The 11,875-nt window shown below is 40.8% G+C and overlaps 1 protein-coding gene across 1 annotated transcript in view; it reads right to left on the bottom strand.

Annotated features, from left to right (window-relative positions):
* The window catches only part of LOC120734875 (LIM domain-binding protein 3-like), a 51,046-nt gene that overhangs the window by 19,865 nt on the left and 19,306 nt on the right, over positions 1 to 11,875 (bottom strand). The window contains exons 5-6 of the mRNA XM_040033956.1: positions 11,669 to 11,691; positions 9,327 to 9,515 (exon numbers count right to left, since the gene is read on the bottom strand). Of these exons, the coding sequence (XP_039889890.1) occupies positions 9,327 to 9,515; positions 11,669 to 11,691 (212 nt within the window). The remainder of the gene's footprint in view (positions 1 to 9,326; positions 9,516 to 11,668; positions 11,692 to 11,875) is intronic.

The following is an 11,875-nucleotide window of genomic DNA, read 5'->3' as shown; positions in this document are numbered from 1 at the left end:
GGTATCAGAAACGCTTTTAAAAACTTCTTAAAAATTAATAGCTCCATCAGTGGAGCTATTAATTTGAACTGCATTTCAACAATCAATTTAATTTCTAGCTAGCTTTTCTAGAGCACATTTAACTATTTTCACTTTTTCTATATATTTATGATTTTTCAGCTAAAAAATGACCCATAACGTTGAACTCTTTCAGCAGTTTTGTTGATTTTAGTGTTAACCATGTTTTTCAGGTTTAGGTAACTGTTTCTGCTGGTTTTAAATTTCTCTCTAAACTGTTTAACTAACCTTTCTTCTAATTTTTGTGAATATGGCGGTTAGGGTTAGTCTAGGCTTCCAAGCATCCCCTGAGGTGCAGATACTCACTGTTTTTAAACAGAAACCTCTACAGACCACATTCAGGTTTGGTTTGCATCCTGGACTGAGTCAAAAATGCTCGTAAACTGTGAATCGTCATCTGAATATAGATAAGTTGCAGTAAACAGTGATTACAGCCAGGCTGCTGCACTGTTTTATGAATCAAAAATTTAATTTGTGAGCCAAAAGTTGGGCTTTGGAGTGATTCGAATGTTTACGATGTTTTTACACTCTCTGGATGTGTCAATATAATATTGTCACAGACAACAAGCATATAGAAACTAGCATCAACAGCTTGTTTCAGAGAAAGAATAAAATGTTGAGCAGGACAGAAGCACAAAGGGTCCTCTTTCAAGAAGTGTTGACAGGTTTTGGGGTGTAAACCTGCAGTTTTTCTTTCTGGGGGTATCAGTCTCAGGTCTGGGTGTTTAGCAGCAGCTTAGCTGTATCAGACTTACCTGATGTAAACAAGGTTAGTGTTAGGGTAGAGGGCTTCAAACCAAAACTGAATTCAGCTTCATTAAAAACAGCAACAAAAGCTTTAAGGTCCTTCCTTCAGAGGGCGTTAGCAGAGACTCAGCCTGTTATTCAGCTGATGAAACGATGGTGAGGTTACTGACTGTTACTCAGGTGTTACATGATCCGGACAGAACTGCCAGAGTTATGGGTTCAAACACCACCCGTGCACAAACCCTAACAATCCACTTGTGTGCCGCCAGGAGTTTTAGCTGAAGAAGCCTCCGTTTAAAAGCAGCTGCTGTGTTACTGAGTGCTGTGAAGCCCACGGCCGCGAGCGCACCTGCCCGCAGGGGTTTGTACCTGGAGACTGCAGCTCTGTACTGGAGGCCGAAACCAGCGGCAGGCTGTCTCTTCAGGCTGCGGGCATAGAGACAACAGCAGCAGAGGTCATCCAAACTGAGACGCTACGTCCCCATCCTGACCCCCGCTCTCTTCCCCCTGATGTTACTCAGGTGCGACTCGGATTGACCATCAACCTTTTTCTTTCTGTCTAACAAATAATCAATAATCAAATCAGGACCCAAAGACCCAAAAATAAGAAACTCCATCGCCTTCACCAGACCAACAACGCCACAGACAGAAGATCCTTCAGGAAACTGCCAGACAGCTTAAAGACAGCCGACAGGATGACGTCACCTCGCTGCTTTGGTCTCAGAAACATTGGATCAAATGTCAAAAAGGTTTTTTTCTATTCTCCGGTTCTGCAAAAACATTTGTACAAAGCACAGAGATCAAACCAGAGGAAACTCTGACACGATCACTCAGATGTGGTTCCTGAAAGACGGTAATGGCTCTGAAGCGTGACAACTATGTGGATTTAGTTCAGTGTAACTCCAGCAAATGAAGAAACAACAAAAAGCCGAAAAACAAGCAGATGAAACCCACATGTCAGACTCTCCCTTCAGCACGTGAATGCAACACTGAAACTCTGGGAGCATTATCCTTAAAAAAAATCACATCAACACACCAAAGCTTTGGAGAGCCAAGAGGTGATTATTATTTCCTGCTGAGCAAACAGACCATTTGTCCAGGTTTTTATTTTATTTTACTGAACTCTGTTTTATTCCCCGTGTCCCCTCGTGTGCTCATGTCATGGCTGATCTCAGCTCTTAACCCCTTGATTTTCTTCCTCCTTGCACTATTTGCAACCTTGTCACTGTGTCTCTTATAATCATCGATGAAGCTGTTTAAGCTGCACAGACCTGCATGAAAAGAAGTCAGCGTAAGCCCAGGTGGATTTAAACACTCTGATTATCTCAGTTTTTTCCTCTTGGATCTGGATGGTGTCATAGAGGGTGGATAGTCATCGCAGACGCCAAAGCCACACCCACCAAACTTGGCCTAAATGCAGGAGGAGGAGCTAAAACAGCTTGTTTCAGACGCAGGATGAACTGTGACTCATGCAAAGCTGCAGAGCTTCTATTTAACAGATTAGCTCTGCTTTAAAGGAACAAAGAGACATCGTAGGACAAACTTTTATTCTGAGAGTGTTTTCCTGCACATGATAGATTATTTTGATTTGTGAAACATGCAAAGCTACTTCAGAAAGGCTTTTAAAAACCTAATTTATTTGCTTCTACTCAGTTTTTCTTTCCATGGACAGAGGAATAAGACAAAGGATTTTATATTTAGCCAACCAACATGTGTTTGTTAGTCAGAGATAAGCCAGTCAGCACTAGTCATTCTACATTAGAGGTGTACGGACACCAGCTCCTTGTTTCAGGCTGAGGACTTTGCTGCACAAAGCCATTCAGATAAATAAGAAATAATTAAAACGTGTGCCAGAATAAGAACACAGATCCTGAGATAAGCAGAATAAACCACCTTTAACTGATAGATTTTTCCATTTCCCAGCATGATCGGGATCATGAAGCTGGATTTTGCAGTGAAAATTTCTTTCTGTGTCTTTGCTTCTCTGCTTTGAGGCTTCCAGCTCAGCCCTGTGAGTCTAATCCAGCTGCTTCCTCCTCGATGACTTACAGCTGAAGGAAAAAAAGCACACAGTCTCTTTATTGGCGGATAAAAGCTTGACCTCTGCTCCTATTGATTCACGGTGAGTCATTGGATGGCGTATGGACTCTGACGAAGGACAGAGGGGAGCCGGAGCTTTGGGGGAGGAGGTTGTATTTCAGTCCAAATTAGGGGGGGGGGCAGAGATCGATGGTGCATAATGGAGGGTTGATTAAATAAGTGCACGGAGAATAGAAAGCTCCATCCATCAGAGCTGGGACGGGCTGTACGGGTGGGGCGGGGTTGAAAGGTTTGCTCGTCCTCTCGGAGACTCGGCTGTGATGAGATTTCAGACGAGCCGCTGGGGAAACAGGAAGTCATGGAAAACAGACTGAGGGCAGTGACACCTTCAGAGGTCGTCAGCGGACGTTCGGCCCAGCCCTCACCTGCAGCTCACCACACCTGGCTTGTCTGACAGCGCGGACTCTTAGACTGTCCTCGGCCACATAAAGCCCTGTTTAGGACTTCTGAGCCACGCAAGGTTTAAGGTGGTGTAACTGAGATATAGTAGCCATGTGTCTGCCGTCTGAGGCACCTGATCCCTGAAACCAGCATTAGACCCAAAACTCTTAAACACAGACACTTATTTGCACATGCTAACTCACAGCAGCCTGTTTAAACTGGGCATGCTCCAAACCTGACAGTCTGAGCTGTTCATGTTTCTGCAGGTGAAATGTGGAGATTTTAACTGCGAGCTGTGAGCTTCACCACCTGTTGATAACCTGATGTCTGCAGAGTCCTGCAGAGTGTCGAGTACCTGCAGGCTGCATACTTTAGTTTGACTGTATGACGTCACACAGGCTGAGAATAAAAAGTCTGCTTTGTCACGTTTGCGGTTTTTGCTTGACTTTCAGTTTTTTCTGCCTCGGCTAAACGTGACAATAAAGAGCTGGAGGATGACTCTCCTCTGCACACTGGTTTTCTCTCTTTAACCAATCAACACCAGTTACCAGTAATCAATAAAGAAAGGACCAAAGAGGCGGGGAGTCCCTCGTGGTCCCTTGGCAGTAATCGAAACCTTTCAGCACATCTGAGGACTCTTTGGTGTCTGCTCACTTTGATTAGTTCATGCAGTTGAATCAGTCTGGATGGTGAGGTTTGCTTTAACAGAACCCTGCGACCGGCGCTTAAAGAGGTGCCCCACCAATTTTTTAAATGACGTTTCCTCTGAGCAAATACACACACACATTCTCGTTTGATATCTCAGTGAGGACATCTATTTGACAGAATCCCTAGCTGCTCACCTCAACCAAAAATGAACCCCAGCCATAACCTAACTGTAACCCTGAGACTAAACCCACACTATGAGCCTCAAAAATGCCTTCAAACCCGTGAGGACGAACACTGTCCCCACAAGGACGTCTAAACAGGTACACACACACACACACAGTCCGGTGTCCCCTCCTGCTGGTCACATGAGCTCATTACACGTGAGCAGATTCAAAAGGCTTCAGACACCAACCAATCACATCGTTTACGTATATATCAGAGCCTCAAACAGAGACCGCCTGTGCAGGTGTTCTCATGTCCGGGGCAGATGAGGTCGAGACTACAGGTGAGGGGGTCAGCAGCTGACTACTGGAGCTCTGCTGCCTACCTGCTCCTCTTCACAGCCGCCGCCTCCTCTTCAGTGAGCGCTGTAACAGAAACAGAGAGAGGGGGCGACACTGAGCACCTGATCAGATTTAACTTTAAAATCATTCCCACAGGTAATCGTTTACTCTAATTACACACCTTTGTTTGTATGGAAACATACATGAGTCTGTTGCTTTTATTTGCGGTTTTAAATAATTGAGGACAGTACAGGGAGGAAGAGGAGGAAGAGGAGGAAGAGGACACTTACAGGACTCGGTGCCGATCATGTGGGCCAGGACCCGGAAGGACTTGGACTGCACGTTGGTGCTGCGGCGGCTCCATTCGCTCAGCTCCGGGTCCTTCTCTGTGCTCTGGACGGCCTGATAGACCAGCGAGGCGCTGTCCACGAAGCGGTCCATGACTGGGACAGAACTGGGACCACAGACAGGGGGCGCCACGTCGCCCACGACAAAAGCAAGTGAAAAATAAAGAGACAGTGAAGCACGAGCTGTGGGCCCAGCAGTGAACGGAAACAAGTTTTCCCTGCCCAAAGTTTTGACGTCCTTCTCAGTCTGGAATTAAATGTCTGATATTTCAAAGGTCACACGAACAAAACGTTACTGAAGGCGTTCGATGGAGCCAAGAGGAAGCCGGACTCGCATGTCTGAGGACGGTTTGTTAGAAAAAGGAACAAACGGAGATAAAACACAGAAAGAGGCTCAGAACATTCAGCTTTGAGTCTTTTGTGTATCTCACGTGTTTAATTTGTGCATCTTTGTGACTTTATTCCATCTGTTTTTCTGTCTCTTTTTTTGTCCAGCCCAGGCAGACCTGAACCTTTCTGCTCATTTCTACTTCCTTATTTATGTTCTTTGTCTTGTCCTGCACCTCGCAGCAGCTCATCCTGTTTGACACCAGCTGTTCTGCCTGCTTGCTTCTGATTGGCTCTCTCTTATAAACGGAAACCTCGGCAGGGTTTTTGCAGCTTTGGTCATTTTTCTGAACATCCACCAGTTTGTGCTGTGATAGTGCGTATAATGAATTCCTTAGAATATTTACATTACTGTACAATACCAACTGTCCAATAAAGCAATATAGTAGGAAACATAAATATATGGACTGTGCATGGATAACAAAAGGTCTGCAAAATGCATGTATAAAGAAAAATGCTCTATACAGAGATTTCTTAAGAACGAGAACTAAAGATGCTGAAATCAGATACAAAAGATAAAAATAGGTTAACTAATATACTTAGATTTAGTAAAAAGGAATACTATAAGAAGCAATTAGATAATAGATAATAAAATAAAAGATTATGGGAAATCCTGAACAGTGTTATAAAACGTGGGACTGGACAAAAGAACTACAAGTATTTCATTTGTAATGACCATGAAGAATACAACATGGATGTTGTGGCAAATAGTCTCAATGAATTCTTTGTAACTGCTGGACCAAATTTAGCAAAAACAATCACTCATCCTGGGAAAGCACAGGAAAAACCGATACACTGATAGACAGAAATCCATTTCTATGTTTCTCACAGCCGTTGATGAAAATGAAGTTTTGAAATTGTCAAAAAATTGTAAAAAATCAGAAATCTTTGGATTGTAATGATATTGATATGATCGTGGGTTAAAAGAGTCATTGAAGGCTGTTATAAAACCGTTTACATACATCTGTAATTTATAATTTCAAACTGGTCGATTTCCAGACAGAATGAAAATAGCAAAAGTTATACCTCTATACAAAGCTGGAAACAAACACCATTTCACAAACTACAGGCCTGTCTCTTCACCACCCTCAATTCTCAAAAGTTCTTGAAAAAACTGTTTAAAAAACCGACTGGAAAAATTTATAGATAAACATAAACTACTCACTGAGAGTCAGTACGGATTCAGATCAAGCAGATCAACATCATCGGCACTATTAGATTCAATAGAATACATCACAAATATGTGGCTGGGTTATTCAGAGACTTGACAAAGGCATTTGACTCTATAGATCCTGATATAATAATAAGAAAACTGGACCGTTATGGTGTCAGAGGGAGTAGCTTTAGATTGGGTCCGGAGTTATTTAAGTGACAGAAAGCAGTTTGTGAAATTAAAATGGTGGTTGCTCCTTATTATGGACATTGCTTGTGGTGTACCCCAAGGGTCAGTTTTTGGGTCCAAAATTCTTCAACTTGTACATTAACGACATCTGTAAAGTGTCCAAAGTATTAAAAATGGTTCTCTTTGCTGACGATACAAACATTTTTTGCTCTGGTGATGATCTGCAGAATTTATTGGAGGATATGAAATAAGTAAAGTGAAGTTCTGGCTTGATAAAAATAAATTATCATTAAATTTGAAATAAATCTAAACTTATGTTATTTGGAAATAGTCGTTTAAATACAAATGCAAAGATTCAACTAAATGGTGTTGAGTATGAAAGAGTCATGAAAATACATTTCTGGGGGTATAACAGATGAAAAAACTAACTGAGAGCTCACGTAGATATATTCATTCCAAAGTATCACGAAGCATTGCAATACTCAACAAGGCAAAACAGGTATTCAACAGAAACATCACTTCATATTCTACTGTTCCTGGTTTCACCATACTTAAGCTATTGTGCAGAGGTCTGTGGCAACACTATAAAACCACATTACATTCACTTTTTTACTCTTCAAAAAAAAAAAAGCAATTCGAATCATCCACAGTGCAGGTTACAGGAACATACAAACTCACTATTTTTGCACTGAAATATTGAAAAATTGACGATCTAGTAAATTCCAAACAGACACAATTCTATTCAAAGCAAAAAATAAAGAACTGCCAGGAAATATTCAGAGTATGTTTTTTTTTGAAAGAAGGGAGTTATAATTTAAGGGTTTTTGTAACGTCAAAACAATGAAGGTTTGTACTACAAGAAAAGGCTTTTGTGTTTCGGTTCATGGAGTGAAACTGTGGAACAGCCTGAATATGGAATTAAGCAACGTCCAAACATAAAACGTTCAAAAAGAGTATAAAAAGATGATCTTCTCAAACTATAAAGAAAAGGAAATATTTAAATTAAGTGAATGTCTCTATTTAACAAACAAACAAATAAAAAACTCATGATGTGATATTATAGTTTATAGTATATCAGAAATCTGTTCACTATTTTTATTACAAATTATATCAGTAAGGAGGCTGACTAAATATTAACTGATAATTTATGGCAAAGGGGTGGGATTAAATAAGTGTGTACTTCTTCCCTTTCAACATGTAAATTAATCAGAACGGTTTTTTTTGTATGTAATTTGTTATTTTGTTATTGTTATTTTTTTTCTCTCTATTTTCTTTTCTAAATGTTACTTGTATATTGTTCACATGCTGAAATAAATTACCAATCAAATCAAATCGAAGTCAGTTTCTTCTCTTTCAGGCTGTTTTCAGTCCTTTTAATCTTTGTGTGGATGTTCGGGTCTCTTTGTGGTTACAGATGCTAACATTAAAAACTATTAATGACACCATTGTGTTGTTTTCCATCTTTCTGAGGTTTTTTTTAGTAGCTTGAAATCTTTTGTTGTTCTTTAAGCCCCCTCTACCTGCAGTGCACCTGTATTTGGCTCCGCCCTGCAGGACTGCAGCCTGTCGGCTGATTCTGGTGACACGTGTCATGTTTCTGTCTTGTATTTGATGTTTGATCTTTCAAAGCTTTAACACAACTCAGGGGAACCAAAGCTTTTACTGGCTCTCAGTGAAGGACGCACGGTGAGGGAGGAGGAGGATATCATACTGGACTGTAATTGGTTTTCCAGAGATGCCCCCTCCTGTATGGATGAGTAGTTTTATTCAGGCTTATATTTCAATAAGAGCGGCTTTATCGGGGTCTAAAATTAGAGAGGCTGAAATACAGAATGGGCATGGAGACCTTTGGAGGGGGACAGTAAACAGCGACAGCGCTACATCTCAGAGCAAGAGCAGGCGAGGAAGACACCACCAAAAACACAGCAGTAACATGACTTTATCAGCAGTTTCTGACAAAATCAGTGCGACTCTGAGCTGGAAATGCATTCGGCAACAAGACGATAGGTAACAGGGTCAAACGTGATCACGAGCGAAGAAATTGGGATGACCTGCTCAGACAGAGGGAACGTCTCTCTGGGGGACATTTGACTCGGACTGGTCCACCTCATACGGACCGACTCCCACAGCACACCCGAGGCTTCAGCCACACAACACACGACGCACAAAAAAACAGGATCCCAGAGCAGCCCGAACCAAAAATTCTGCTTTCTGATATCACGGAAACCTTAGCAGTTCCTCAAAGCCTCCACAGAAGAAGTCACCCTCTCCCCACATGTGCACAAACAGGCAGCACAATATTGCAGCACCAAAACCATCACCACCAGTGTCAGCGATGAGTCGGACGTGAAGCGGGCTGAGACCAAAGAGGACGGACAGAAAGGAGAGGACAGGTGGAGGACACTTAAATAGAGTAAAGAGAAGAAAAGGGAGGAAGAGGCAACGAAGGGAAAAAGACAAAAACAACAAATGAAAAGTAATTTCTCATCAAGAAATATCTGTGGGTTGAGTACTCGAAGCATCAGCCTGTAAACTGAACGCTGCTGCCTGTAACACATCCACGTGTTAGAAAACTACAAATATGGATGATCAGCCCTCAGCAGGACTGATAGTAACTGTGTTAGGCATAACTCAGGTGGTGTTGTGGCTTTTGATGTTTTTGATACTGAGTGTAAAAAACTGGTGGCAGGGTTGAGGGGTGCACGTGGGTACAGAAGAGGAAGATGAGGATGTCAGGAGGAAGAATTAGAGATAAAGTCAACGTAGAAAGAGGGAAGGAGGACGTGGAGAGGGAGGAGGAGGTGGTGTTCATACCCAGCGTCGTGGCCCTTGGTCTGTGTTTGTCCCGCGATGGCGTCCATGATGGAGTCCTGCGAATACATACTGATGGGCGTGTTGTACTGGGCGTGGATGATGGTGGCCTTACCGCCGGGGCCTTTTACTTCAATGGGCTTGCTGGTGGAGAGGGCGGAGTCCATCAGCACGCTGGGATTGAAGCCGGCACTGTCGGGTGGGGAAGAGGAGGGGAAAAGGTGGAGATAAAGGAGGCGATGGAGGGACGGAGGTGAGGCGTGTGGGTGAAGGTGATGGGTTTGTCATGCTCACAGCAGACGGACTAGTGAGGCTAAAGTTTTCAGGCTAAAGCTGAATGTTTCCAACAGAATCTCCATTTAAGGTGGAAACCCCACCCACAGCATCACGACAGACTACAGAAAACTCTGAGTGGCGTCCCACAGCGATCCGCTCTCCGCCCACTCAGACTCAAAAATAATGCTGACTTTGATTCATTTGATTACATGTAAAAAATGTATGTTGTAAAACAGATTCCATTAAATATAAATTAGATTTGTGTGATTGAGGTTCACAGGATTAACTGTTAATACCAAGCAGGTCTTCCTTAATTAATTTGAACAAAAGAACCTTTGAGTTAATAGATTTCATCTGCATTTTATTTACAAGTCTGCTTCACATTCATGAGGGTGAAGAATCTTTTGTTTTTAGTGCATTATGCTCGAAATAATAACAACAAACATCAGGAATATATCTGTTTTTTATGTATATGTTTTTTAAGGATATAATAATAATATAATAATAAAATATCTCAAACACAGGACTGTAAAGTACAAACTAGAATGTTTTATTAAATCACCTCTCATGAATCAAGAAAACACAAATATTGTCTATAAATCTGTCAATAACAAAAATATCAGATCAATAGTTTTTGGGGAAAACAAAAAAGTGAATATTTTATAGCCAAATTTGTGAAGGTACAACTTTCAATAATAATCAAACCAAAATTCAAACCACGTTTTTACAATCTGCATGTTCAGACATGCAGATATATTTTATAGTATGATTATTATTTATTATTGTTATTATTATTAGTAATCATAATATAATCAAATAATAATAATGATAATAATAATAATCTGCATGTTCAGACATGCAGAAGTTTTAAAATTTTATGACCAGGATTATGATTATTAATGAATAATCATAATAATGAGGAATAATAATAAAGAATAATAATAATCATAATAATGATAATAATAATAATAATAATAATCATCATAATCATAATCATAATAATGATAATAATAATAATAATAATAATAATAATAATAATAATAATAATCATAATAATAATAATAATAATAATAATCTGCATGTTCAGACATGCAGATTATTATTATTATTATTATTATGATTATTAATAATAATCATAATCATAATAATGATAATAATAATAATAGTAATGAGTAAATGACTCTAATTTTGTATCTTAAGCAGAAAACTATAATTTTTTTCTGTTTTTTGTAAAAGAGTACATTTAAAACCCACAGATAACAAACATAATTATATAGTTAATCTAACTGATAACAGAGCTCATGCATACAGGTGGATAAGCAGCTGTCACATGAACTGGTGACCGTCTAATAAATTGTGCCACACTGCAGATGCTGAACCATTAGGTGAATCTACCTCAAAGCTTGTTGGCAAACGCTGATAAAAATACTAAATTTAACCCTTTTTTCTGCAAATGTTGGACTTCCAAAGGACTCACTGGACACAAGCTGAAACCTCTCCTATAAAATTAGGTCATTTTTTTGTGGGTAATAAATACAACATGAGCGATGGTCTTTACAGCTGCAGAGAAAAAGGAAAAGTCTCATTTCCACTTCAACAAAACCCAAACTGGTTTCTGCACATTGGTTAGAAACGACTGACGATGCTTTAAATTTCATGCTTGAAACCTTCGCATGCGTCCACCGCAAAACGTCACAGCAGCTCATTTAAGCAGTGCGTCAAACCATGACCTTTAATCCCAGAACACAAACGTATCAGAGCAGGAACACAGCTGACATTTAGTCCACTTCACTGCTGCACAAAAACAACCTAAAGGCTGAAGCTTCTCACGCTCTAGCAGGCTTTTATTCTGAAAACTTTCCTGTAGAGTTGCCTCAGAAAAACACCAAATAATGAAAAAACCACAGAAAGCAAAATGCATCATGCAGCCAGCTGTTCCGCAATTTCAGTTTGCATGGATAATTTTGAAATAGAGTCTGTAAAGCTGCAGGACCGCACTCGCCATCGCCCCACGCCATGCCTTAAACAAACACACATCCAAGATGCATTCAGCTGCAGAGGATACTAACGGTGGAGCGGCGGGGGGGAAAACCTTGCTTGACCAACAGCAGGGACAGAAGAGAGGACGAACACGTGGAAGGACAAAGGAGGGAAGACAGAGGAGAATATGATGTTAGAAAACATATTCAGCATCATTCACTGTCCATCAGAGGTCAGAGGTCACATCCTCTGTTGGCTGCTGTGACGTCCGCTCTGCGAGTGAAGAGGAAGATTTA

Source organism: Simochromis diagramma, unplaced genomic scaffold (assembly GCF_900408965.1).
Source record: "Simochromis diagramma unplaced genomic scaffold, fSimDia1.1 OVJJ01000176.1, whole genome shotgun sequence".
Lineage (NCBI taxonomy): Eukaryota > Metazoa > Chordata > Actinopteri > Cichliformes > Cichlidae > Simochromis > Simochromis diagramma.
The sequence above is the reverse complement of the archived record's forward strand: the minus strand, read 5'-3'. Positions and strand labels throughout refer to the sequence as shown.